The sequence below is a fragment of the Tribolium castaneum genome, chromosome 5, assembly GCF_031307605.1.
Source record: "Tribolium castaneum strain GA2 chromosome 5, icTriCast1.1, whole genome shotgun sequence".
Classification (NCBI taxonomy): Eukaryota; Metazoa; Arthropoda; class Insecta; order Coleoptera; family Tenebrionidae; genus Tribolium; species Tribolium castaneum.
The window spans coordinates 13,593,557-13,620,006 of NC_087398.1; the positions used below are offsets into that span (position 1 = coordinate 13,593,557).

The 26,450-nt window shown below is 32.3% G+C and overlaps 2 protein-coding genes across 2 annotated transcripts in view; one reads left to right on the top strand and one right to left on the bottom strand.

Annotated features, from left to right (window-relative positions):
* vg (vestigial) overlaps nucleotides 1-16,928 on the top strand; it is a 53,570-nt gene extending 36,642 nt beyond the window's left edge. Inside the window, exons 4-5 of the mRNA XM_008201106.3 lie at nucleotides 4,278-4,607; nucleotides 16,698-16,928. Coding sequence (XP_008199328.1) covers nucleotides 4,278-4,607; nucleotides 16,698-16,747 — 380 coding nt within the window. The 3' untranslated portion in view covers nucleotides 16,748-16,928. The remainder of the gene's footprint in view (nucleotides 1-4,277; nucleotides 4,608-16,697) is intronic.
* LOC107397944 (kinesin-like protein KIF23) lies at nucleotides 11,792-13,994 on the bottom strand. The gene is made up of 2 exons (XM_015980078.2): nucleotides 12,119-13,994; nucleotides 11,792-12,069 (listed from the first exon to the last, which is right to left on the bottom strand). The coding sequence occupies exons 1-2, from the start codon at nucleotides 13,898-13,900 to the stop codon at nucleotides 12,064-12,066; spliced, it is 1,788 nt and encodes a 595-aa protein (XP_015835564.1). The 5' UTR covers nucleotides 13,901-13,994; the 3' UTR covers nucleotides 11,792-12,063.
* Nucleotides 16,929-26,450: the final 9,522 nt, after the last annotated feature.

Genomic DNA, 26,450 nt, shown 5'->3' on the forward strand with positions numbered 1-26,450 from the left:
TAACAATAATGTTACTTATGTTTTTTTTTTTTAAACAAATAAAACACATTAGAGCATAAGTAACCGCATTTATCTTATTTTAATTAAAATGCACTTGATGATCTTTACCTCTCCCAGTAAACACACAAACGTAAATCTAACTTTTTTTTAACGTTACAACAGTTGATATAACGTTATACGTCGTTGTTATTTGGTTGTATTATTACTTGTTTTTAACGTTTATGTTACGTATATTTTAAAACAATCTTTATTTTTTTAACTAATTTTTAGCGTTTAAACATTTTAACTTAAATTTGTATTTACGTAAAAATCATAACATTCTTAATAATTGTATTCATTAACGTTTATTTTAAACGTATACTTAACGTTTTAAAAAAACTGAATTTGGTTTTTATGTCACTGCCTAATGTTATGTAACTTTTTAGAAGAACGTTATATTAATATCGTGAAACGAAATACCTACGTGATAAATAAAAACTTATTAATTGTATAGAAAAAGCGGAATATATATCCTAAATAACTACTATAGTAAAAACTACTCCTGCATCTCATTTTCACGATTATTATAAAATAAAAAAATTAATATTAAAAAAATAAGAAAAAAACAGTTTTAAATAATATCAACTTTTAGGAAAATAAGAAAATGTGCAGTGCTGGTATTACACAATACCACATCTGAAGTTTTATTTGAAAAATAACGTGTTTTTAAATTTTTTATAACTGTGAGTAAAGCAAGTTATTTAAAATAGTTTTTTGGATAATAATTAGGTTTTGCAACCTAATTAACGTTTTTTTCTTTACGTTATTTTTACTAAAAGAGCTGTACCCACGATTTATTCTTCAGTAAATGTATGTATAGAAGAACTGGCTCATAACAGTTATAACTTAAAAACACAAGAAATTTTTGTACAGAAAAAGTTTAAATTTATCGAACACTATTTTAATTTATCTGATATTTTGCCTGATCTAATGGAATGCCAATCCCAAACTCAATGAATTCAGTTTGTTTGTTGCGGTATTTTCCCCATTTCGGTTTTTGTTCAACACGAAATTTAATTCTTGATTTAATCCGGCCCTGGCCTGTCGCTTGAAAGAAAAACGACGCTCGTGACGCTGTCACAACACTCACAAATTCTCCATTTTATTATAACTTGTGCTTCTGCTCGGCCATAAATTTTTATTCCTTCACATTAGAGTTGATTGAAAATCCTGTTTTTATTGGAGAAATGCAGCAACATTTTTAGATAAAATAAATGTTAAAAGGATATTTTATTACCAACTTATTTCTACATACCCAACTATTAAACTATTCTTTAAACTAATGCGAAAATAAATTTTTATTTATTATCATTATTTATTCCTTTAATAAAGTCTTTTTCCTTAATTAGGTGGCAATATATGAGCGACGTGTTGAGAGAAATGTTAATTATTCTTTTATTATTGTAATGTAGAGCACTTTGTGTTAATTGGTAGAGGTGTGGATTTGTTTTTTGGCTACTAATTAAAGCTAATAGCTTGAAAAAGAACAATGAAGATAAAATATTTCACAGGAAGAGCGAAGTTATGTAAATAGAGCGATTATATTTAAACGCATTTTTTAAATGATCCTTTGTTGTCCTATTGTATTCTTCAAATATTTTTCAATATTATTTTCGTAAAACTGATTTTCAAATTCACTATAAACACGTTTCTTTATTGATTTTGTTTACTTTAACTTAACTTTGATTAAGAAGTAGGACTATTGAAAATCAACTTATTTAGCTCGCTATTATGAAAATACCTAATTGTTAACAATATTTTTTAAACAAGACAGGTATTACAGTTTAAGTCGTTTTAAACTATTCCCAGGCGATTTAGCTCGTTTTCAGACGACTAATGCGGGAAAATCAAGCCGATTCAAAGTATTCATGAGAAAATGCAAAAATAAAACTAAACTGTTGTCAAAATTGGTTTGTCTTTAGGCCAGAAATTATTTAAAATAATCTCTTTAAAACGAAACAAGCCTAAGAAGTTTTATACTATTTCCAGGAAATTTTTTCAGCCAAGTAATCCGTAAAAATCCACCTGCGTCAATTAAACAAATGATAAAAATAAAGCAATTATTTGTAGACAAATTGTTTCGTTTTTAAGAAAGGAGTCAAATAAATTTACTTATTTTAACCAAACAAATGTCTTTTCCCAGACAATTTGGCACGTCTCTAAAAAAAGAATCGTTGAAAGTCAATTATTTGATCGAATCTGAATCTCTGCCAATAATAAGGTAAATTTTGGTATCTATTAGCTGTTCCAAACTATAAAAACGCCAACGTCGCATTTTACCGAATATTTAAAAAAAATTGATAAAAATGTAATTAGTTAGATCTCTCATTAAAACTGTAAACTACATTAGCTGTTACTGTTTTTGAAGTGCAACAATAATTTATAACAGCAAATTTTGAGAGAAAATGCGACGGCGTTTTTATAGTTTTGAAACAGCTAATAGGTTCTATTTCCACGCCTTCTGACAATATGTGTTTTCTGGAAAAATCAGGAAAATCTACACAGACTGACACTTGAGAAAAAAATAAAATTTTGTTTGTTAAGATATCTTGAGAAAACAAAAAAATGTTAAGGCCCTAATTACAGTGACTGTCGTTGTCGGTTTATTATTTTATTATAGTCAAAAGACCTTTTAATAAGCTGTGTTTTCTGCAAAATCAGGAAAAAATTGGTAAATTTTAATAATTTGTAACATTTTTATTGTTTTGTTCTTAAAAAACACGTAAATGTAAATTCTTACGTAGTTTTATCCTATGTTTTTTAAAATGTTTTGGTGAGTACTCTTATCAACCACAATATTAGTTACACAACAACCCTCTTTTTTCATGTATAGGCTGCTGATGATGGTATAAATAAATACCGAAACTAGTCCAATTCCTTTTTTTTATTTCCACTTTGGTTAGGCTTCGACTTTAAGTTATCCATTTATTCAATTTGAAAAATTGGTACTGTGAGGTATGAAGATATCTTGACAACCAAATAATTTGTGAAGGTCTTAAGTGACAGTTGGTTTATTTTTATTTTACAGAAGAAGGCCTTTTTGCCAAGCTTTGTTTCTGTAAAAATCAGGAAAATTTATTGGCGATGTGGCACTTGAGCAAAAATAGAATTTGTATTGTGAAGACATTTTGAATAAAACAAAGTTTAAAAAACCCGACACACCAAACCTTTAACTTTGTTTTATTTATTTTTCACGCCAAGAAAATCCAACAAGAAGTATAAGACATTTTGAGAAAAAAAAATTGTTAAGGCTTTAACCAGTGACTTTATGTGAAGAATTTTGAAAAACAGTGTAATATGCAGAATGTGAAATCGTTTTTTTAATTGAATAATTTTCTCAAATTATGAAAATATATTCGTAAAACACTTTGGTTCAAACTTTTTGTAAATCAAATCATTGACCAAACCTGCATTCAAAAATCCAAGCGCTTTTAATCAAACATTTGGAATAAAATATGTAGTCAATATTTTTTCTTAAATAATAATTGTAGACCTGTTTTGTTTATTTATTTTCTTTGAAGTTGGTTGATCAAAAGTGTGATACCGCACATTTTTACAGTCTAATGAATTAAATAGTTTATGCAGTCGTTCCAGAATTCCAACGCTTTAAAACTCTTAACCGCACAATCCTTGCATTAAGTTATAAACATTAATTATAAAAATTTTGTTGACAGGACGTGGTCGACTTGCAACTAAAATTTAGGGAATCCTGTTAAAAATTCAAATCTACATATTCCTTTCGTCACGATAGGTTGAAATTCGCGTGACCAGCCATATATTACGACCCCCATATCAGTACTGACATAATATGCTCGTAAATCACCAACACAGGAACAACGAATTTTATTAATAATTTCGTTGATTGTGTTTGTCCGCCTTTTTAATGGCAGAACTGTGTAGCACGGGCGTCAGAACAGCGGCGTTCGTCGATTATTCGCAATTAACTCGGAGTGATTTATTGCATTAATCAGTAGCGAATTAAGGGGCTGGCGTAGATAATAGTAATTATTATTGTCACCTATCAAAGTGTAAAATACTGAAATATGTACAGGGTGTACCAGGTTTAAAGAAATCTTTTTAGCACAAATGACAGATTTTATTTTTCTTGAAACATTTACATCTTTTTTTATTAGATTTTATTTAACTTGCTTTTGTTTAAGACAAAAAAACAAAAAATAAAAAAAAATAATGGAAAAAAATTTTGATTTTCTATCACAGGAAATGTGTTTATTTTGCAGAAAGTTCGCCGATGTCCGCTCGCAATTTCCCGCCCTCGTTTTGGGATAGTCAGCATTACAGTGGAGTCAGTGGCGGAGGGCCAGGTCATCACGGGGCGTCAGCTGCTGATCTTTACTCGGAGCATTACCACCCTGGTGATGCTTGGTACCAATACAGTCAACATCACAGAGCTGTGCACGATTATCATCACCACAATATGGCCGCCCAATATGGCGGCCTTTTACTTCCGGGATCCAGGCTGCATATGGGGTCGCATGCGCCTTGTAAAGCGATGGATTGGCAACATCCGTCTATAGATTCGCCGTACTCTTCTTATCCTACTATGTCAGGTGTGCATTAATTATCTCATTTTTATTTTTATCAAGGTGCAAGAACATGCCAATCTGGAAATGCGAATGCATTAAACAATTAAAAAAGCCTGATGTAATTATGATGTATCTTCATGTTCCAACAGACACTAGAGAGAATTCTCTTTTTATAGCTTTTAGTTCTTTCTGTAAAACGTATAAGTACCTAGCTACCAACAACTAGGTACACATTAGGGTAAATGGTTTCGTTTCAAAACTTTATTTGTTGTGAATGTTTTTAAACATGCACAAGTTCGCTTTTTTTTAACTTATTGATCTATTAGAACGTTTTATGCACTTTTCTATAGGTAAGGTGTCTCTAAGATTCCTACAAGTCATTGACCAATTTGTGAATTTTTTTATTTTTCCGATTTTTTTGGAGATTTTTAGCATCCGGGTCGGATATCCAACACTCACTCTGAAACCATTAGCAATAACTTTTTACGTTTAGTATTTTCGCGCTTTTCATTTTCCATCCTATTAAGTAAATTCCTTTACTTTATTCCTCTACTTATCAAAAAAACGAACTTATACCTACCTCTTACAAAAGGCATAGAGGCTATATTTATAGCTGAGTTTGTTTGTAAATCTTGTTAGAAGTAATTGTTATGTTAAGGCTTTTTTACCAGAAAAAAATTTTTGAAGATTTTTTTGGCGCTTTTCGCTGAATTTTTAACGCAAATATAAAATTGTAAGAAAACATGGTTTTTCGGTCTATTTTTTATGTAGGTGTAGCAGGTGTCTCAAAATTGGCGAATTCCGAGTTCAGACATTGTAGAGAATCAATGACAGAAGATGTTTTTCATTTAGGTATAAGATATTTTGTAAAATATGTATTATGCTAACAGTCATTTTAAGCATATTCTAGTGTCAAAATTAACACTAGAAAAATTACCACAACAAAACCTGAAGATTGTACTTTTTGAAACTAGACCCTTCGTTTAAACGATTTTAAGAAAAAATTAAACCGAATATTTTTTTACATTAGATAAAATCCAAATTTTAATCGTACAGTTTTCTGATGGGCAGAAGTAATTTTTTTGAAGTTTAAATTTTTTTTTCAAAATTTGCTTTATTGTCAAACTGTTTTTTTCAAAATTTTAAATGATTTTTGCTGCAACAAAACTTTTTTCTGTTGACATTTTTTGCTATTATTTTTATTCTTTCTTTCGTAGAGTGTGTGAATTTTATAAACAATATCACACAAAACTGATAGTTTTATGCCAAATTACATTAGAATATAGTTTTACCTTTCTTGAATTTATACAAATGACGATGATTCTTATAATTTTTTGTACCTACTTAGTTCATCTTAACAAATCGATATAAATTCACAGTTTTTCATAATCACGTCGTAGATGCATTTTTCGTAAAATGCGAAAATCAAAGTAAAACCAAGACACGTGAGAATATAATAGATTATTAGAAGCAGAAGTTAACAGAAAAATATAAATAAATTCTATCCTTAAGCTTACCAAGCATTCTTTCAGCTCATCAAAGATTAAAACATTTTTTTTTAATTTTGATTAAATTACACAAAAAAAACATACCTAAACCACAAACCGGCTAAATTTTATTCGAATGTTTAAATTTTCAATATTAACACCTTTATCACTCAAAATTCACCAGCTATTGCATTATTTGATTTTAACAATTACCACTTCAAAAATTAAAGGAATTTTGTCATACAGAGAACGTCACCAACTTTAAAAAATTGAAATGACTTCTAATGTCTTAACAATTTTGTAAACACCGGATAAGTTATTCCTAGTATAATTAACAATTACTATGATTACAATTGTTACAACAATGTATTTTTCAAAATTTATCCCCAGGATAAAGTTATCCGACGATTGTAAAAGCGGTCCTTAATCTATTATCCATCGTTTAGCCATTTGTTACTTTTTACTTTTGCGTGGGCTCTATAAGACACAGATAGATACCAAGTATATTTTCTTAAATTTTTTGTAACATTTCTAGTATGTTTTCTATTTGGTGGCATAATTTACCTACACAAATTACTGAAGCAGTTTTGCATTTGTTACACTTAATCAGCTTCAAAATTGCAGCTTACGACAGTAACACATCCTTGCAATTTTTTTTCTATAAAAACAGAATAATAACTCGTAGTCGATCAATGCTGTAAAAAATCTCTGTTTACAGTCTACAATACATATACTCGTAGTTTGTAAGATAGTTTTTTCTCCAAATTCAGAATTAGTGTAACAAAACTAGGTTTGATCAATTGACCTACCCATACTTCATAAGCGCCTGAGTGCTGAATACTCCAACTAAATTAAACGCCAACCCTTCGAATCGAATTTCGTTGCGATTCCTGCTGAATAGTAGGTATATCCTGCTGGCGTCGGTCCAACAAAGCGGGAGCACTGCAGCAGCAGCACGTATCTGAGTAGAAGAGCCGTCGGTTTGCCGGGCAGAAGAGATCAATAACTCGTTTGACCAACGGTGGCCAATCCAGAGCAGCCACTGACCAACCCATCGTCCTTCCCCCCTTGGGTGGATTCCGCCGACGCCTCTAATTGCCATTCTCCGCATCGCCGCTTCAATATGGCAGCACAACGATTACATACGCAATGCATAGCAGACATCGAGATAGAGTACGAGATAATATTGCCGCCGGATTCGAGGAATACGGGGTTGGATTGGGGTCGCGTGATCGACGAACGTCACGTGTTATGGGGGAGACAAACGCTTTTTGTGGTCTAATGGTTGGTAATTATGTAGGGGGTGGTGCGACGGACGGACGACTCGAATGGCTTTTTAAAGATTGTGTTTATTTTCAAACAAATGCTTGTAGGTACGAGGGTGTTTTTTCTAGATTTGTTGTTTCTGGGGGAAAATGCACCAACGTCATTAATTATTACGTAAATGAAACGCTTTACCATGTCTCGCAAGGAAGTGCAAATAAGCATAAAAAATAAATTGATCTGTTTATTATTATTTTCTAAAAACGTTTTCTGTTGACTTATGTATTAAACACCCAAAAATTCAGATTATATTTTTATGTTTCAAAACATAAACATTCTTATAAAATCTGGCATAAAGTGTTTTTTTTTAATCATTTAACAGTGCAAATTGTAAGGTTGTAGGTCTACCAGTTTAGTTTTTTTGGAGTTTGGCTTTGATACCTACTGCGTGAGGTGCCTAATAATTCGGGTATTTCTAGATTCCCGAGTAGGTACAGTAACAAAAATTCGTTATCGTGTCTAGCTTTAAAAAATTTCAAAATATCTATTTTCAATGAATATAGATTAATACACTTTTGAATCGTCTTGAGCAAATTTTCGAATTCGCTTTTTGACCCCGAAACAAGCTTTTTTGAGCAATATTTGAAAAAAAAGCGGGATCGAACGTGAAATTTTTTTTTTACCGGCTAATAAATGTTCATGCAGTTTTGAATGTAATTCTTAAGGATGTCTTAATCTCACCATAAGTCACATTACAATCTTGCAGTATTATTTCACATACAGCATCAAAGTTTGCGAGAATAACAACCAATTTTGGACAAACCTCACAAAGAATCAGAGTTACACTTGAATAAAAATTACCACCGATATACAGTCGTTTTTCATGGTTCTTCAATGCCAAAAGTCGCATCAAGTTTAGTGATGCACAGCAAGAAGAACGCCATTTCCTAAAATATCAAAGGCAACCTACGTTTTTCGTATTTCTTGTAAAATGTACTGTTTTCAAGGAAAATAATAAAATATGAAGGGGTACAGGATATCATCACAAACATCGCAATATTTAAAAAAATATCAATTATTAATTATTAATTATTAATGCTTAACATCTATGGTTAAATCAAAAATTTGTGCTTAATCGCGAAATACCCGGTATTATAGCAAACACTGATTTCTGTCATTGTCATTAACTCATCACCTTTAGGTATAATTCGGAAGTAAAATTACCGTTGGGGGCGCCACTGAGCTAGGTCGAAAACAGTAACCATAAATGGCGGGAAAATGTTTATTCGTATATTTTGAGTGTTGTACGATTTTTGAAGCTTCACAATTATTGCATAGTTTATGCTGAAGGACTATTGTATCTTTGATGCAAGAAACTTATGTTGACAAATGAGAGATGACGAGGAAAACACGAATAACGAATGACTGTTTGGTTCACTTTCTTTATTGGAAAATTATTACAAAGACATTGAAAAGCCTACCTTTTGGCATAATTTACGTTTAAATATGTCAGCAGTTGTTAATCTTTATTGTAGTTTTGTAGATTTACCGCAGCATTTCATGATTTTTTCAGTGGAAAATTCTAACCTAAAATTCATAACACTTCACTAATTTATAGGTTTCTTGGGCCAAACTTTGTGTTCGCTGTGATCCATTACTTATAATCTTTAATTAGACAACTGTTTGATAACACTTTGTAATCAAAATTTAAATTTTTTTCACTTTTTATCCACTTTCAAGTTCCAACAATAAACACTTTATACCACGAAAAACTACAGAACCAAAGTCAACGCTAGTATTTACCACCACGTACTTTTAAATTAATTCTTTCTATTGTAAGTAATTAACACTATACACGCAAAATTGTTGAACAATTCATTAAATGTCAGTTAAACGTGGCATTACGAAAATTTCTTTACTGTTTTCGACATAGTTCAAAAGTCATCACCAGAGGGCGTCTAGTTAATTTTATTTCCGAATTGGATCCAACAATATTTGAGACTTATTATAGAATACGCCCTTCACAATGGTTTATGTTCCTTGCGGTAAAGATGCCATAAACAAATTTGCATTTCTTAGGACAGTGCCGTTTCAAACGTTTGTACGGAGTGATGGACCGTAACAGAAATTTATGTATGGGCTGTCACCAAAGAAATATTCAATTTTATTAATATTTAGGTATATTTTTTAAATGTTTGTTCACAAATAAAGCGATGTAATAAACTAACTAATCTAATCAATTTTGAAACTATTGTCTGGAATAAATTAAAAGTTTACCATGAGAATTACTGAATACGTCTCATTTGTGAATTTTCAAGGTGGTACCACCAGCTGTAAAAAATTATTACGGTCTCCGCAAAGCTGCTTAACCCTCAGTAAATATTGCATAAATCAATCTCATATACTATTTCTGGTTCCTACTGTGGTAGTAGTAGGAAGCCGCCCCTGCGTACGACATTTCTTCAAAAAACATTTATTGATTAATTTAGAAAATAAGGAACGAAAAAGGATAATTTTTATTGACAAGGGGACATTTTTTGTCGTACTTTAGAAACTTGCAGCACTTAACCCTTTTGTTATACAAATGAGGTCAAATCACCCTTAAAAATTTTAAAAGCTATCAATCACCTCTTTTGTGGCGCCTCAAATAAACTGCTAAACTGCATAAACTGCTCGAAAAATGTTAAGGTAGGATATATTAGTGTTTCAGTAAAGACTACTCTACGACAGTTAAAGTAGTTTAATTTATTCTAATACCAAACAATTCAGTAAATACGAGGTGAATTTGATAGTTTTGAAAAATATTTTAAGGGATGATATTAGAGCTCAAAAGAAGTTAAAATAACTCAACTTGACTTATCCGAATATTTAGAGTTTCTGAGATATAGAGGATGAAACCTTCACTTGAGCATCGGAATATTCGTCAAAAAATTGCAATGTAAACGAAGTTCTCTGTACTTTATTACATGGTTATATTAATTGGTGCAATTTGAGCGAATGAAATTCGTTGGTAACTTTGACAAAAAAATGATGCCTTTTTGAAAGAAAAATTGTACCTAATAGGTATTGAAAATCTTACCTCAAAGATCAAATTTTTTTCAGTTTAACAATTTTTTTACTGGTAAAGTTTAAGGCTGTTCTGTAAACTTAAATTTACTCTCTGACTGAAACCCTTTATATTTCAGAAATTATCAATATTCGGATAAGGCAAGACGAGTTATTTTGACTGCATTTGAGCTCTGCTAGTATATCTCTTAAAATATAAGCAGATCTATGAAATTCATCTTATACCTATGTACTATCTGCTTTTAGGTTCACTTATTTTATCAATTGATTTTCTCTAAAATTAATTAATATTCTTAACTATTGTTTAATCAGTTTATTTGAAAGGAATGGCAAAGCCAATTCTAGCACAAGTTTTCTATTTTTAGACAGTTAATTTAATTTTTAAGATATCGTGTACTTATTTAAAAAGTTTTTGTTGTATTCATCGTAAATTTTCTATAACATGAACTGAAACTACTTTAAACTTATTAACATAACAGTTAAGAAGTTAAGAATAAAAAAAATACAACGAAAACAAAAAATGTGATCAATTGTTTAAATAAATCAAATAAAGATATTTATACCTCCTCTAAAATTCTGCCACCCTAAGCAAGGTATTACCTACCCATTCAGTCCATATGTAAACTAATATAACACTTACGTAACCAAAAAATACTACTGACATCTTCTAAACATACCTGCAAAATGTGACTTAATTGTTTTCACTTTAAAAAGGGAATTATGGACAAAAATGAGCAAAAATTGTGCATTTTGAACATTTCAGGAAGTTATTTACTTGTTTTTGGAACCTTTTTTCAACACTTCTAACTTTTTGGCACAATCGGAGATTTGGGAGCATCAATGGGATTCTGAGACAAAAAAAATAGAATCTACAAATTTGGTTCATAAAGGGTTTCCACTCGCCAAATAGGCATGAACACAGCCCCTAAGTGTTCACTTTTATCCGTAATCCTTATTTAAGCGATTTTCTTCAATTACAAATACATAGAAATACAATAAAATACATAGAAAAGTACATTAAACTGTGCTAAAAGAAGTTTTTAGAAATAGTTTTTTTTATTTCTTGAAAATACTAGGTATACTAATGAGTATGTCTTGGCGAATTCGGGGGTCCATAGAAACCACAGGACAATCTGTCTATAAATGAATGTAGGTTCGTAGTAGGTATTAAAACTTTGCCGCTTCTTTCAAGAAAAAACGAACGATGTTAGTATATAAAATATTTGGTTTTACTGGTTGTCTGAGTAGACAAAAATTGGTACTTTTCAGAAATTTCATATAAAGATAAAATAATTAAATGCGCCAAATTCAAATCTTAGAACTACCTGAGATCTTACACTCTTTTATAAGTACAATCAAAACGGTGTTTATTGCTTGAGAAAAAATCCCCGATAAAGCAACCCCAAAACATTTATTACTTACAACATTTTTTATACAGCTTAGATAAAACAACAAATAACAAATTTAATAGTGCTTACAATAATAACAATAAAATCGAATATACAATTAAACCGCGTCAGCCGTTGGAGATTCCCATTGTAGATATGTTCTTGTGCGATGACTCGATGACTCAATATTTACCCAGTTCCCATTAGAAATATCACTAGCTACTTATTTTTGTAACTTGACGGTTGTGGTGCCGGTTCAACCGAATTGTGCTCAAACTAGACCTAAAATAATTACTCCAATTATAAAAAGAAAAAAATTGGAAGAAACGACCTCTGTTGATTCTGCCGATCTAGACCTCCTCCTGCTTGGACATGGTGTCCCCACATATCTCCTCGTCTGTTGCTTAGGCGTCTCCACCACATTCTGTTCTTTTAGCTCGCGTTGACGTCCCCTCATCAAAACATCCTGGACATTGGTGTTTTTGATTTTTAAATTTTTCCTCGCTACGACGTTCCTCAAGGAGGCTATCTTGTCCTGATACTCCCGTATTTTCAATTGTGAGTCCTCAGCGCGGGCCTCCGCATCGGCCAATTTCGCTTTCACATTGGAAAATTTCTGTCTTTCCTTTCTAAACAGTACCTTTGTGGTCTCCAGTTCCGATTTTCCCCAAACGTTCTCCTGCTCCACGTCAACCAGCCGCTTCCTGAAACGAGCCTCCTCGTCCAGAAATGAACCCAAGTGTTTTATTGTTTCAAATCGGGTTTTCAAGGCATCACTCAGCTGCTCCAAAGCAGCCAGAGCTTCATCGCGCAAGTTGATTTTGGGAATTTGCGCAAGTGTGACAGTCTTTGGACAGCTTCCGGAAGAAGTAAATTTCGATTCAGAACGCGCCACTTTAACATCCTGTGCGGACTCTGCGAACTTCATGACTTGCAGATTTTCCTCGAAGTCGGCGGCTGAAGGGTTGACGCAAACGATCATTTCGATGCGGCCTTCGCCCTCGAAGTAATTCTTGAAAAGTAAAGTCAGACGGCTGCTGCGATATGGCACTAATCGGTTGGCTCCCGTTGTTTGGTTTTCCCTCAAATTGTCTAAACACGTCCTTAAGGACATCAAGGAGTTGTTAATTTGACTTGCTTCCTTTAGTAACTGGCCGGTGTTTTGCGTCCGGTTTGTGCGCTCGGAACCGGCTAAGTCAACTAAACTCAACTGAGAGATGAGGAGGTCCCTAGGACATCCCTGTGGTAACTGGACAACTCGGATATTTAAAATGGAATGACTCCGACTTGAGACTGAGTTTAAAACTGTGTTCCCCGTTTTTTTTCGTTTTTGGCCCAAGTTGAACAACTCGAACGCCTCTTCGGCTGACTTGACTTCAGTCTCAACGACTGCGTTGACGTACATTTTTTTATTCGAGTCTTCGCGCAGTATCTTACCTTGGCGGGTTCCACAGTTCTCATCCAACAAATCGTAAACTTTATTGTTATAAATCTCAAAATAACTCACAAAGACCGAATACAAAGTGCTCTCGTTAATATCAATTATTTTGGTACCGTCATTTACGTAAGTCTTGTCCTTCCGATTTTTCTTTGCAGTTCTTGAAGATGCCTTTAGCAAATCCATCTCGTCTTGTTTGGCATCGCGTTGTGATTGCACCTCAAAACCGTTCATCTTATCCGACTTAATCATACACTTGGGGGCTTGGAAAGCCGAAATCGAATTAAAAATCGTGTGAATACATTTGGGCATAATCCCGGGATTGTGGTGGTCCCCGGTTAGAGTGTGAGTTTTCCCGGACCCGGTGACCCCGTACGTGAAAAGCAACGCGTTTTTACCTTTGAGCAAATCCTCCAACAGTGGATAAGCCACGTATTTGAAGACTTCATTTTGGGTGGCGAAACTGGTAAAAATGTGCCTGAATTTGTAGTGGATTTCCTTGCGAGTTATTTTGGAATCCGTGGTGGTGAATGCGAGAGTCGTTGGTGATAGTAACCTGCACGTGGATTCCTCGTTGGCTTTCGGGGGGCGAAGCCGGCAAAAAACTTGCACTGGGTCATTTTCTGGGTTAGATACGTGGGTTTTTTCCTGGCGAATTTTGTTAACGCGGTTCATTATTTACTATAAGCACCAAAATCACGATCGAATCTCACAAGTCAATACCAAAACAATTCGAAAAAAATTGATAGAGCGTTACAGGTTTCTGTAAGAGCGCCCTGTAAGCGAAATAAGTTCTTTTTAGGATTTATTATTTTATTTACAATAATTCGGAATACATATAGTAGTGACCGCAAAAAATTGGACTTTCCATTTAAACTGAAAAACCAGTAGCGTTACTTGCTTTTTCTTCTGTTTCTTTTTTGAAAAAACTTCTTGGAATGTATTTTTTTTTCAAAAATTAGACATTATAACGTCATCTGGTAAAATTTTTTGTTTTTAATTTTTTTTTTTTTTTACTTTAGTGCTTTTAGATGACAAAGACATTAAAAATTAGGTGTAAGTTTATGCTGTCTGGAAGTACGTTCGGTGTACCTTCTGTTAAAAACATGTTAAAGGAATAATATTTATTTCGTAAATAAACTGACAAATGCAGTATAATAGTTAAATTAAAAATCGTGTTTTATTTTCAGAATGTTGAATATTATTTTTTATTATAGAAGACGATAAAATTTGATTTTATCTTTGAGAGCTTGATATGATAAGGGTGTATTTTGTCGTCGTGGTACAATACCACTTTTTGTAAATTATTGAGTTATTTTGTCAATTATAAACCTCAAAAAATTTATCAAAAAAAACCATAATTGATTTAACTTGATCATTTTGTTCTAAAGTTTTTAGATCAACTTTTGCTGTAGAATTTAAATTGACAGATTTTTATTGTCTTTGACAGATTATTGTTTTATTCTGTTGAAGTGTCAAACGCGCTACTTGCGATTTTCTCCAACGCCAGTATTTTCGTACGTATGATTGTAAAAAATCAACATACCTACGTTTAAAAATTCACAGCAAGAGGTGATCTAAAGACTTTTTGAACGCACTGTACTTGACTTAATCGTCAGTCTTTTGCCAGATTGTGTTTGACTTTGTTACGGAGGAGTATAACTTAGGAGACAAAGCTAGATACAAAATATAAAATTTTTGTACCCAAAAGAGTAGTACGGTGGTATAAAGATGAGGGCGCTTCGAGCATTATACCGTCTTGGCGCCAAATGGTTATTAATTAATTTAAATTCAACCAATTAATTAATTACTTGGAAAAAATTGCAGAAATGTTTAGCATTACCTTCTTAACAAACTGAGAAAAACTGACGACTAAAATTTTTATACAAAATGTGAGAAAAGTTTTTTTTTAATTTAAAATTTGCGCTTCGTTTTGTATTTTTCAAAACGCTGCGAATACAGTTAATGATACAAGAAAAATGTTACGAAGAAATTTGTAGAGACTTAAATTTCCTTTAAAAGTCTGCGAGACCATATCTTTATCGTCAACGGTTTAGGCCCCAAAGTCGTTTAAAGACGCTGAGGCGACGAATTCCTTTTATTTTGCTGGTGGTTAAGTAACGGAAAGTTTATTTATGAATAAATCGTAGATAATAGAAATTTAGTGTCTCGGACTTTTCTATAGAAAATTTAATTCACTACAACTTTGTTCTTTACACTTTTTTGTATCTTTAACCGTATTCCCAGCGTTTTGAGAAAAATAGCGCAAGTGCAAATTCGTAAAAATAAAAAAAAATTAAACTTGGTTTACGATAAAATTTTTGCATTATGGTTATATCTTACTACTGAGAATTTAATGCTCTATCTACCTGCATTTTTTTGTTTGCTATGTTTTAATCGTTATACAAATACAACCATTTTTTTTAAATCATTTCTCTGAAAATTTAACTGGGAATGGAACAACTGCGCTCTCTGCCGACACAATCGAAACTATCGAGAATGGGAACGTTTTATTTGTACGTTGTTTTATATCCTAACCTTTAGATATCCGTAGACTTTGTGTAGCATAAAAAAATTAAGAACATTTCTTGAAGAAAATTTTGGTTCACGGTTTTATCTGTTTAAAAGTTGTCGTCGTTGCAAAAATGTTTAATTTTTTAATTGGAAGCACAGCAAACGTAATGGAAACTCCATCTTGTAAAAAAAACTGTACCAATCTAATAAAAAAATTTAAATAAAATTTTATTTATAAACATGCAAGGGCAGAGAAGTGTGCAGTTTTTACCAATAAAGTTTGTGGTAATTACTGAGATAGAGAATAATAGAAACATTTCGCGTATGTGTCCACATTACACAAACGGAGAAAAAATGCATAGTTCCCAGCTTTAAATTAACAGGAATCTTTTTACAAATTACCTCTAGTTTATGCCATTGGTGTTTGCGAATACAAGTACCTAGATAGTAGCAAGTAACAATTTTAAACTGTCAGCTGATAAACATCTCAACTTGCTTCAGCACTACAGAGTGCAATTATCATGCACTTTGTAAGCTTTTCGTAATTAGTAAAATGTCGAAAATCCGAATAAAAATCATTTACGAACAATAACAATTTGCAGCATTATTACGGAATAAATTAAAGTTTTTGTGGAACTATTCAGCGAGGTGTAAAGTATAATCCTGACAAGATTATGTGATAAGGAAAACAACAATAAATTTGCTTTTACAAGCTGTTTTTAATGCGCTTTAGACCACTCCCTCGTTCAAGCAAATTTCTTCTTTTTTCTATAGATATTGCGAAAAATGTTTGGAATTTTTTTAATGAAAATTTAAAATCCATTTGCTGTTAAACTCAAGCGAAAGGTCTTTCGGATTTAATTAATGCGGTCACATTTTTTGGTAGCAACCGCAAATATCTTTGGAGTATTTAGATTCCATTGAAAAATTGTTTCCTAATTATAATTTTTTGTTGCAGGTCTAGAAGCGCAAGTCCAGGACTCCTCCAAGGATCTTTACTGGTTCTGAGACAATCGATCCTAGTTAAGTGAAACGTGATTCTAAGTGTAATATAAAAAGTACAAACTCTCTTATTTAAAACTAAGTTTTCCTCACAGACAGTTGCATACTTCAAACGTTTATTTCAAATAAATGTTCCTTATTAAATCAGATCATTGTGTAACGCAAATCTGATGTTAAGTATTAAAATTATTAAATAAAATTTATGGCTTTTATTCTCTCCGTCCGTCAGCGACATCTCGCTTCACCACGAGGTGCAATTATTATTTACGTGATAAAATGGCAAGTGTAATTTTACTGCCCGGAATGGTAGGTATGACAAGCGGAATTATTATTTATTGTTTGGAGTTCGGAAATTATTGCTGTATCTAAGCTTACATGAATATTCAGTGGCATAATTGCCTTATCCTTATTCCCATTCCTGTATTTTACTATTTCGTGTTTGGCTCGTAAATCAAGCGTGGTATGGCAGAAATTTCGCATTATTATACAATAATTAACCGACGAGTACTTGATAAGGAATAATCATTGAGAAAGCTAAAAGCTAATTACTTTCATTACCCACTCCAAAAACCGAGCGCCGCCACTGTTGTGAAACCTAATCAAAAATCTTTGCCTCCATATCTATGTAAGGAATGGCTTTTTAATTGGTCAAACTATAATAGAATTTCAGTAATCTACGCACTGGCCTATTAGTTTATACTAATTAATAAGAATTTATGTTATATTAAAAGCCGCCTAAAAGGGTAATAAAAAATCAATTAGAATAAGTTCCAAAGTGCCGTTGCCTATTTATCGGTACACAAATTCGGTTTTAGGAAAATACAAGCTTGACCATAAAAAATTATATTACAAGGTGATACTGGTGTTGGGAATTGGTATTAATGAGACCGCATATCACGTGATTAAATTCAGATCTGTACGATTATATTATTGTGAAAAACGAAAGTAAATTGTTGCATTGTTTCATTCGAAATAGTTTAGATAAGACTGGGTGACAAATGTGTCGGCAGTACACAATTTTTTCGGATAGCATGTCACACAAACTTTATTTCTGGCACCAAAAAAGTCGTAAATTTAATTTCGTGCAATTGTATAAAAATGCAAATTTTCCAATCGAACTGATTTAAGTTGAGATTTTTCTACATATTTTAAATAACTTGAAATGTGCCACAACATAAATGATTTATTAGATCATTAAAATTTATCAATGTCGACTCTACACATATGTGATTTTGCAGATGTCTGGAAGACGAGAAATCAGGTAAAGAGTGGCAATCCGTCATATGAGTTTTCGGATCATCTGCCTGAAATACGGTTTTCACTAATTTTCAGAGCGGCTCACAAACTCTCTCACACAGCTAATTATATAAATAAATACATTTGCTAGTATTTTTTTATTATAGGTTAAATAGTATACTAATATCTCTGTTTTTATATAAAAAAACTAAATTTTATTTCCTTTCATAGAAGAATTTTTTGACAGCAAATTTGAATTTTTTGGAGTTAAATAAAGTACAAATTGAAAGTTTTTGTATAAGAAAAGAACTCTGTGTTTTTGAGCCAAAATACCCTTCCGAAACTTCAAAAAATGCAAATGTGTTGTTGCAAAATTCTACAATGAACTGAAATGGCATATAAATGCATAGTTCTAACAGAAATGAAAAATAAATTTTTTTGTTTGGTCATTTCTAAAAAGCACATTAGATTTGAGTTTAATTTTTTTTATACAAACTACCAATACAATATTGACGTCAATACTAATAAATTGATTCAAGATGTGTGAAAGTTTTTTTCAATATTTAGAAATTTTCTTTTGATTTTTTAGCCGATACTAACTACCCACTTTTGTTTTTTTCTGAAACAAAGTGCTAATAAAAGCACATCAACAAATAACAACAAAAATTTTTCGAAAAAATCTTTTCAAAATTTAAAGTACACCTTTCTCGACTAAAGAAGGCTTTTGGTATTATTTGGTGTTGTTAGTTATTACGGCGGTGTTATTACTTATCATAGAATTATACAGGGTGATTCTTTCAAAACCTACATTAGTAATTTTGCTCTTGAAAATTATGACAAAAAAGATTATTGGTTATTTAGGGCAGGGAGTAATTAAAATTTATATTTTTCGCGACGTTTCTATTTTATTAAATCTTCATCAGGCTTCAATAATTATACGTCTTATTTGAAGTTGACATGGCACAAAGATATAATAATCGAAACGTCGCGAAAAATATAAATTTTAATTGCTTTCTGCCCTAAGCAGCCAATAATTTTTTCTGGTCTACATTACAAACCTTTTAACTTCTAAGGTAGCTTTGAAATTTTTTATAAAAACTAAGTAAACCATTTTGAGTTGGACTAAATTATTTTCAAAATGGGTGAACTTCCGAAATGATGAGAAATTTGCGTCGACTTTCAAATTTTAACGGGTATTATATTTTTGAATCGCATTTTCAAACTGACTAAAATAGATCCAGTTGTTAGTATTTGTTATACTTTTTGGTCAATTTTTTGTCCAAATTCTTTTGCAGTTTTTTTAAACTTTTTTACAATAAGTGAATAATTCTTTTAATATTTGATAACTAAAGTTTCCATGAGTCTTCTAAAATCTTCAGAATTGTTAATTGTCAATTGTCAAATAGCAAAGATATATGATGTTTTAAAAATAATGGTCAAAAAATAGTTATAAAAACTTTTTTTTTAATAGAATGACTTTGTTTTTTTAATGGCAATCAAAAGAACATAGTTTTTTATGATAACTTTTAACAACATCTCTTACAGTTTTTGAAATAATCGCAAAATTCATTTTGAATCTAGTAAATTTTCGAAAAATATGAAAAAGTTGTGCTACGACTAATTAATAGAAATGTTCAATTTATCCTCATTTTCATTCAAGAACTTCAAAATTCGACTCAGATATTTTACATATTTCACTAAGTTACAATAAGCCATAATTAAATATTATTATTTTTGTTATTGTATTATTTACTGCTTATTCGATAATGATTCTGCTAAATAATAAATAAAACGTTAAAGTTTGATAACTGTACCATTTCACAAGAACTACTTGATTATCTTTGAAAATTTCAAATTAAAATCCGTTTTTTGTAAATTATTTCAAAAATTGTGAGAGATGGGTACAAGACATTTTAATTTAAATCACTATAATTGCCGGTGTTCTTTCGACTGCCGATAAGAAAATAGGGTCGTTCCATTTCAAAAAACTGAGTTATAGCCGTTTTTTAATCATCATTTTGAAAAAATCGTACTAGTTTTTAATTTTGATTACTTATTTTTGATTATTTTGAAAATTATGAAACTCTTCAATGTGACTCTTCAAACCTTTAGTTATCAAAAGCAAAGTTCTGAAACTTCAGCTATTTTAAAAATAATTCTTTGTGTTGCCATAATAACTGAGATTATCAGTTTTTGATTGACGTAATCTCACTGTAATAAAAGAAAAATGATTTAGATCCTATGCAAAATCTGAAATAGAAGTAAACTAAAAGCGCTTATTAGTTATTAGTTATTCTTATTACACCTATACTAGTGAAAACCGTTTCTCTGTATTTGCGCTCTAACTCAAGTTATTTTGATTTAAAATTGAAGTTAGGACGTCATAACCGCCTGTCGAGGATTTGGTTTAATGTTAGAAGCAAAATATGGTTTTTGACTTTTAACACATTCGCTGACAAGGCAAATTTGGCAACATTGTTTTTCAGACCAATGGTCATTTTACTTTTGCATAACTATTTTTCGAAGGTAGATATAAGTTTAAGTATCATTTAGGGCATTTTGTATTTTTTAGAGCCAAAAAGCTCGAGCGGTCACCGATGTCACTCACAGCGGTCTCTTTTTTTTGACGAAGACGCCAAAACGGACACATCTAATGCAGCGGACACATGCAGTTTTTTGTGTATGTAACATTGTGTCAGCTTGGCGCAGTACACTAATGTCAATAATGCCTTAACAAGTTAACACGCTAAAGCGGACACTCCAAGCGGTCACTTGATTTTACAAACAAAGAAGAGCTCCAGCGCCAAACTATAGCTAAGATGTGATTCACAGAATGCCACAGCAGACATTGGTGTGTGATATTAAGAAAAAATATGTGTCTGCTTGGCGTAAAGAGGCAAAGTGTTTGGCGGACACCGGTGTCCGCTGTGGCGCCTCAATCAAAGTACTGACCGGACACCGGTTACCGCTGTGGCAGCGAATGTGTTAAAGTGACACTGACAGAGTTTATCAAAATGTGACAAAATTCCGGATATTTTCGCGAAGTTCATGATAAAATTTTGGACAGAGAGAAGACAGAGAGAGGACAGAGAGAATTTTTTATTTTGTGGAAGAGATGTGAAATATATTCAAATATCTGTCAGATTTTTGGTGATGAGAAGCGGTTGAGACGTTACGATTTTTTTCTTTCGAAGCGATTACCTCGCTTAATTTTCAACCCAGAAAATTTTAAAAAGAGCTTTCATTTTCATAAAAACATAAAACGGCTAAAATAAGTTGCCAATGCCTTTAAAAGTGTGCTTCAGGTAATACATTTATTTAATTGATGAAGATATGACATTTGTTAAACTGAGTAAGTTTTGAGAGAGCGCGTTTTCTGGAGAGTAGATTTGAAATAATAAAACCGATGAAAATATTCTGAAATGATGAATGAGTGCAGCGTACTCTGTGACACTTTGAATGATGTAAGACCATGGGGTTGCGGTCCAGTGGCGCCGTTAAAACCTCAACTCTTTCAATCAGATAAGTTGGCGCGTGTTGTCCACTTTTCCGAGTAAAACCGTTTTACAGAATCTCAATCGGTATCAATTAGTAATTGTAACAACGTCGAAGCGGACATTATCTATACGAACGGAACGGAAAAAGCAGTTCGGTTTAAAAGCGACTCTTAAAATTCAGCAGGTGTCGGTGTTTGTTTTTATCTTTATTAGTTCGTTTAACTTGCCGCCTCATTTGATCCTTATTTCTCCTTCTCTATCGTGTGTCTCTGTGTTAATTGTAATCACGATTAATCTTATTTTTTTAGTTCGACTTATCTGATTTGGAAGATCGACCGTAAAAAGTGTAAAGCAATGAAACAAAGTCAGCTTACAAATCTGAAGAGATTAGGTGAAATGTCTATTTTTGTACGCACCACCTAAAGAAGGCTCTTGTTCGAATTTACACACAATTACTTAAAAAAGCCAAAGCTATTTTAGAGCTTGAGCCTAGGGAGCGCAAAAACTTGTTAGTGACCTAATAGCCGACAATCACTCTTTTTAATGATGTCCGAGAATATGAGTGATGCTCACTGCTAAAAAACAAAGTTTTAAAACTAGTGCTATAAGTAAGCAAAAAAAAGTGAATTTTTTTGAGTTCGGAACAGGGAAAGACCAGTAATTTTCTGTTATTAATAACATCTAGGTATTTAGTTTGTACCTTGAGAGTGAGAATTGATGATAACATTTAGAGGAAATCACACATTTATTAAAATTACCTGTTCTTGGTGCCCATTATGGCACTTATTTAATTGTAAATTGCTCAATCTAGTTTACTGAGCTAATGTACAACATTTATAAAACTTGCGTTTAAAGTAGGGTTGCCTTTTTAAGGAACGTATTTAAAACTGGTTAATTTTTTGTGTAACTGGCGAAAGCCACCTTTTATTTAATCAGTTTTCTCGTTATTTCCTCTTTATTTTGTTATGTGCACCTCTAGACGCGTTGTAAAATTCGAGTAGACAGCCTAATGAGTTCAAGAAATTTTTGAGTCCGTCCCAAGAGAGAATAAAATATGTTGTTTCGTGCCAAGCCTCATCTCCCTGTCAACACCTAAAAAACGCGAAAAATGTCCCATAATTCCCTCAAAAAATCCATTCTGAAAAGTGATATGTAGTCATTTAGCGTCGGTGCACGTGTAAGTACATGCAAAACAGACAGTCTTTCGCATATTTCGTCGTCATTTATATTTTGTCAGGTAATAAATAGTCGGAGTGTTTAAGTAAAAGTGTATCAATTTAGGTGTTAAATCACTATAATTGATGGTATTGCATGCGGTTTGCTTTTTACGAAGCTTTTTCGGTATTTTTAGCTCTTTATAACTTCACTTAGAGACGTGACTATGGCAAAGAATGCGTTTTGTTTGTATATTTTTATCTCCGGGCCCATCACAAAGAAAACAAAAAGGGTGTTACTTTACATATCAACAAACGTATCTGTTTCGCGATCTGGTTTCATAGGAACGAATTCAATTTTCGTGAAGACTTTGGAAACAAAACGCTCTGATACGCTTGCAATCCCAAAAATTTCGAAACTTTTTCTTCTATTTTCTCCAAGCGACCGATTTAATTAGAGCCAATAAACGGTGTCAGTTTCAATTCCACTACGATTGAAGAAAATTCTCAACAACTGGCAAAACAAACAGTTTTTTTTTTCAATTTCGTAAAATTTTAACTGGTGATTTAGAAAGAGGTCAAGCACGACCCACATTTGGGTTATTTACGAGCATGTTTTGATGTCCCATAATCCATCCCCAGCTACCGTAGACCCATAAGAAAGAAAATGGCATTAGCAGACCATAACTGTCACATAAAATTAAAACCATCCCGGCTTTATCGGTGCAATATTTTGCGACGACATCGTTATATAGTTCGAAGGGTGTTTCTGACAAATCGATGTCCCTTTAAATTGCCGTTTTTCCCATAAACTAATGACTTCACATATGGTTTCACGTGTTAATTAGGTCTTGTACCATCTCCGATCCATCCTGTCCGTGTCGGTTTCTTACCTTGGCGGTGTCACCATATGGTTAGCACTTGAAGGAGGAGGCGGACTCTCCGCGCATTAATCAAATCTTGGAACCAACAGGACATCAAAGGGCCCTTTCTTCGCTGTGATAAATTATTTATTCTTTTACATAAAACCGAAAAATTAAAATTAAAAAATCCTCAAAAGAGTAATCAGGATTTTTTGCTAAAAATTTTTTGGGGCAAAGTATTGAAAAATTTTAAATAATAATAATAATTAACCCATTTTTAAAGGGCGGTTATCACCTGTTTCATTATTTTTATTTAAGTAAGTGTCAATGTTGAGTTCTGTTCAATACAAATCTAAACTTTTCGAAGTTTTATTAACTTTTGCAACAACTGAACGTGAATGAAACTTATTCGCTGAGAAGTAAGATTTATACAGTGTGTTAGGAAATGGGGGTAGCAATATTTTGTATGTGAATTTGCCATGATCAGACGAGTTAAAAAAAAGTAAAACAACAAAAAATGTACAAAGACGGAAGTGTCACGACTTACAGGTCAGCGAAACACTTGCGGAAAAACTCTATAATTTAATTTAGTAATAATGGGAATACTTTTACGTTGGAGGGCAAATACAATTTTCCTGTGACAAGAATGTCCCTTTACTAGTAAATCGTATATTAAATGGCTTTGTATGCAGGCAGGATAGGCCGTGGTAATTGTTTTTTGGGATGAAACTTTGAGAACTTTGATATTTTATTTGCAATATACGAGGGTAGATCAGTATTTACGGTCCCAGACATAGTAGGCTGATTTCGGCACTTATTTTTCTATTAGAACTATCATTATTACTTAGTTGTGCCAAGTTTTGTTTAGGTGCGTGTTGTTCTTTAAGTTATTAATGGTTAAGCTGGTCGATGACAATTTTAAAAAATGGAAAAATTGAAGTCAGGGCCGGTGATAAAATTTTTGCAAAAAAGGCATTCACACCAGCTGAAATTTACGAGCATATAACTGATTTTTAAGTGGACTCTCCTCTTTCTTACCAAGTGGTAAAAAACAAAGGTGTGGAGTGACATCACTGAGGTTTTCTACTTCCATGCTAATTTCAAATTCAACAGGAGGGTGGAAAAATTTTGGACAGTGTTGTGGAATACAGAATATGGGTTTTTATTATGCAGGGTTAATTCTAAAATTTCCCAAATGCATCGAGTGAAAAAGACTAGAAAAAAAATTTTGTTCCATTGAGACAACGCTCCGGTCAAGAGCTGCATTGTCGTGGCTGTCATACAGGACCCTAGCTTTAAAATCCTAGAACACCCTCCATATTTAACAGACCTGGAACCCAGTGATTGCGATCTATTTCTAAAATTAAAAGAGAACCTGCGTGGGAAAAATATAAAGACGATAATGAAGTTATGATTGCAGAAAATGTCTGGTTTGTGGAGCAGCCGGAAAACTTTTTCTTGAAAAGTTCTGAAGCATTGGAACATCGGTGGACAAAGCACATTGAAGTCCAGGGAGATCATGTTGAGAAACAAATAACAAGTTTTTTTTTAAATTCTCTTTCTATATCAGGGACCGTAAATATTGTTCTACCCTCGGATGTTATACGGTTTTCTCAAGTAAGTTTATTATCAACTTAAAGACCTAATAATTTAATAGGTTTAGAAGTTTCATCGATATTCTGTAACGAAAATAGCCTATTTGTTTTAAACCATCTTTTGATTTCTTTGTCTGAGGATAATGCAATATTATGGAATAATTTATCATCACTGTAACTGTCTACAATTGTGATATCGTCTGCGAATAATACTATAATAAAATGTGTCACTTTTGGAAGATCGTTTATAGCTATACCCCAATTAAAAACAGTAAAGGTCGCAATACAGATCGTCGAGGAACATTATCAAATCTTTTGTACTGGTAGCTGGAAACGTTATCTTTATAATGAACAAATTATTTGCGATTTTGAAGATAAAATCAAAATGATATTAGAGCTAAACTTTTATAAAAAAAACACACTATTTTCAGTGACTGTGACTAGAACTGTAAAGCAGAAGTAGTCAATCTACTTCATCTAAAGTCAAATAGACTTTTAGGTTCATTATTTCCGTAGTAAGTTAAATAAATCACTGTGAGTCAAATTACATAAAAGTAGAAGAACGATGCTCGGATTCGGTCGGAGTGATGTTTGCTCTATCAATTTAATAAGAAAAAAAATCAAGAAGGGCAATAATAGTCGATAACAAGAAATTTAGGAACAACTGGTGAGGACCTTGCAAAATTCATGAACTTACTGATATAGCTAGATTTAGCGAAAGAAGAAATATTAAGAAAGGAAATGCTTGGTTTACCACTTTTTTTCAATTGTAACAGTGACCCAAAATAATAAAGGTAACTTTTATACACATATCTGGTCGTGGTCGAATCGGTTCCCAATAATCTGTATAAGTATAATTCTGTAAAAGGTGATGGTCGAATTGGTTCCCGTGTGATGGTCAAATTGGCTCCCGCATGAGCAGGTATGTAAAAAGGATTAAGCCAAATATATGTTAATATTTTAGATTTAAAGCTGGTAGAAATGTTCAAATAATTATTTTCTTGGCACAAAATCCAACAACAAATGTCATTTATTCATGGCTAACTGTTTATTTAAAAAAAGGAGAATGTAATTTTTTAAGCCCAATGCTCTCCTGTAAATTTCGTAAAATGTTTCGTCAAGTAATGACTATTAAGACATCTCATATGACGTTGCGTTCGTTAATATGTCTATTAATACTATTAAAGCATCAAAATGGAGACAAATTACAAATATAATTTTAACATTTTTCGACATAGTACCCATTAAGTTCTATACGCCTTCTCCATCGTTTTGGAAGTACTTGAATACTTAAGAAATATTTATCCTCAGCCTTTAAATTGTTAAAATACGATTTGTATTTGAACGTTTTGGAACTTGTAAAT

What these genes read in the sequence shown, in the direction of transcription:
- LOC107397944 (XM_015980078.2), bottom strand. Translation starts at nt 13,900, where the DNA reads ATGAACCGCGTTAACAAAATTCGCCAGGAAAAAACCCACGTATCTAAC.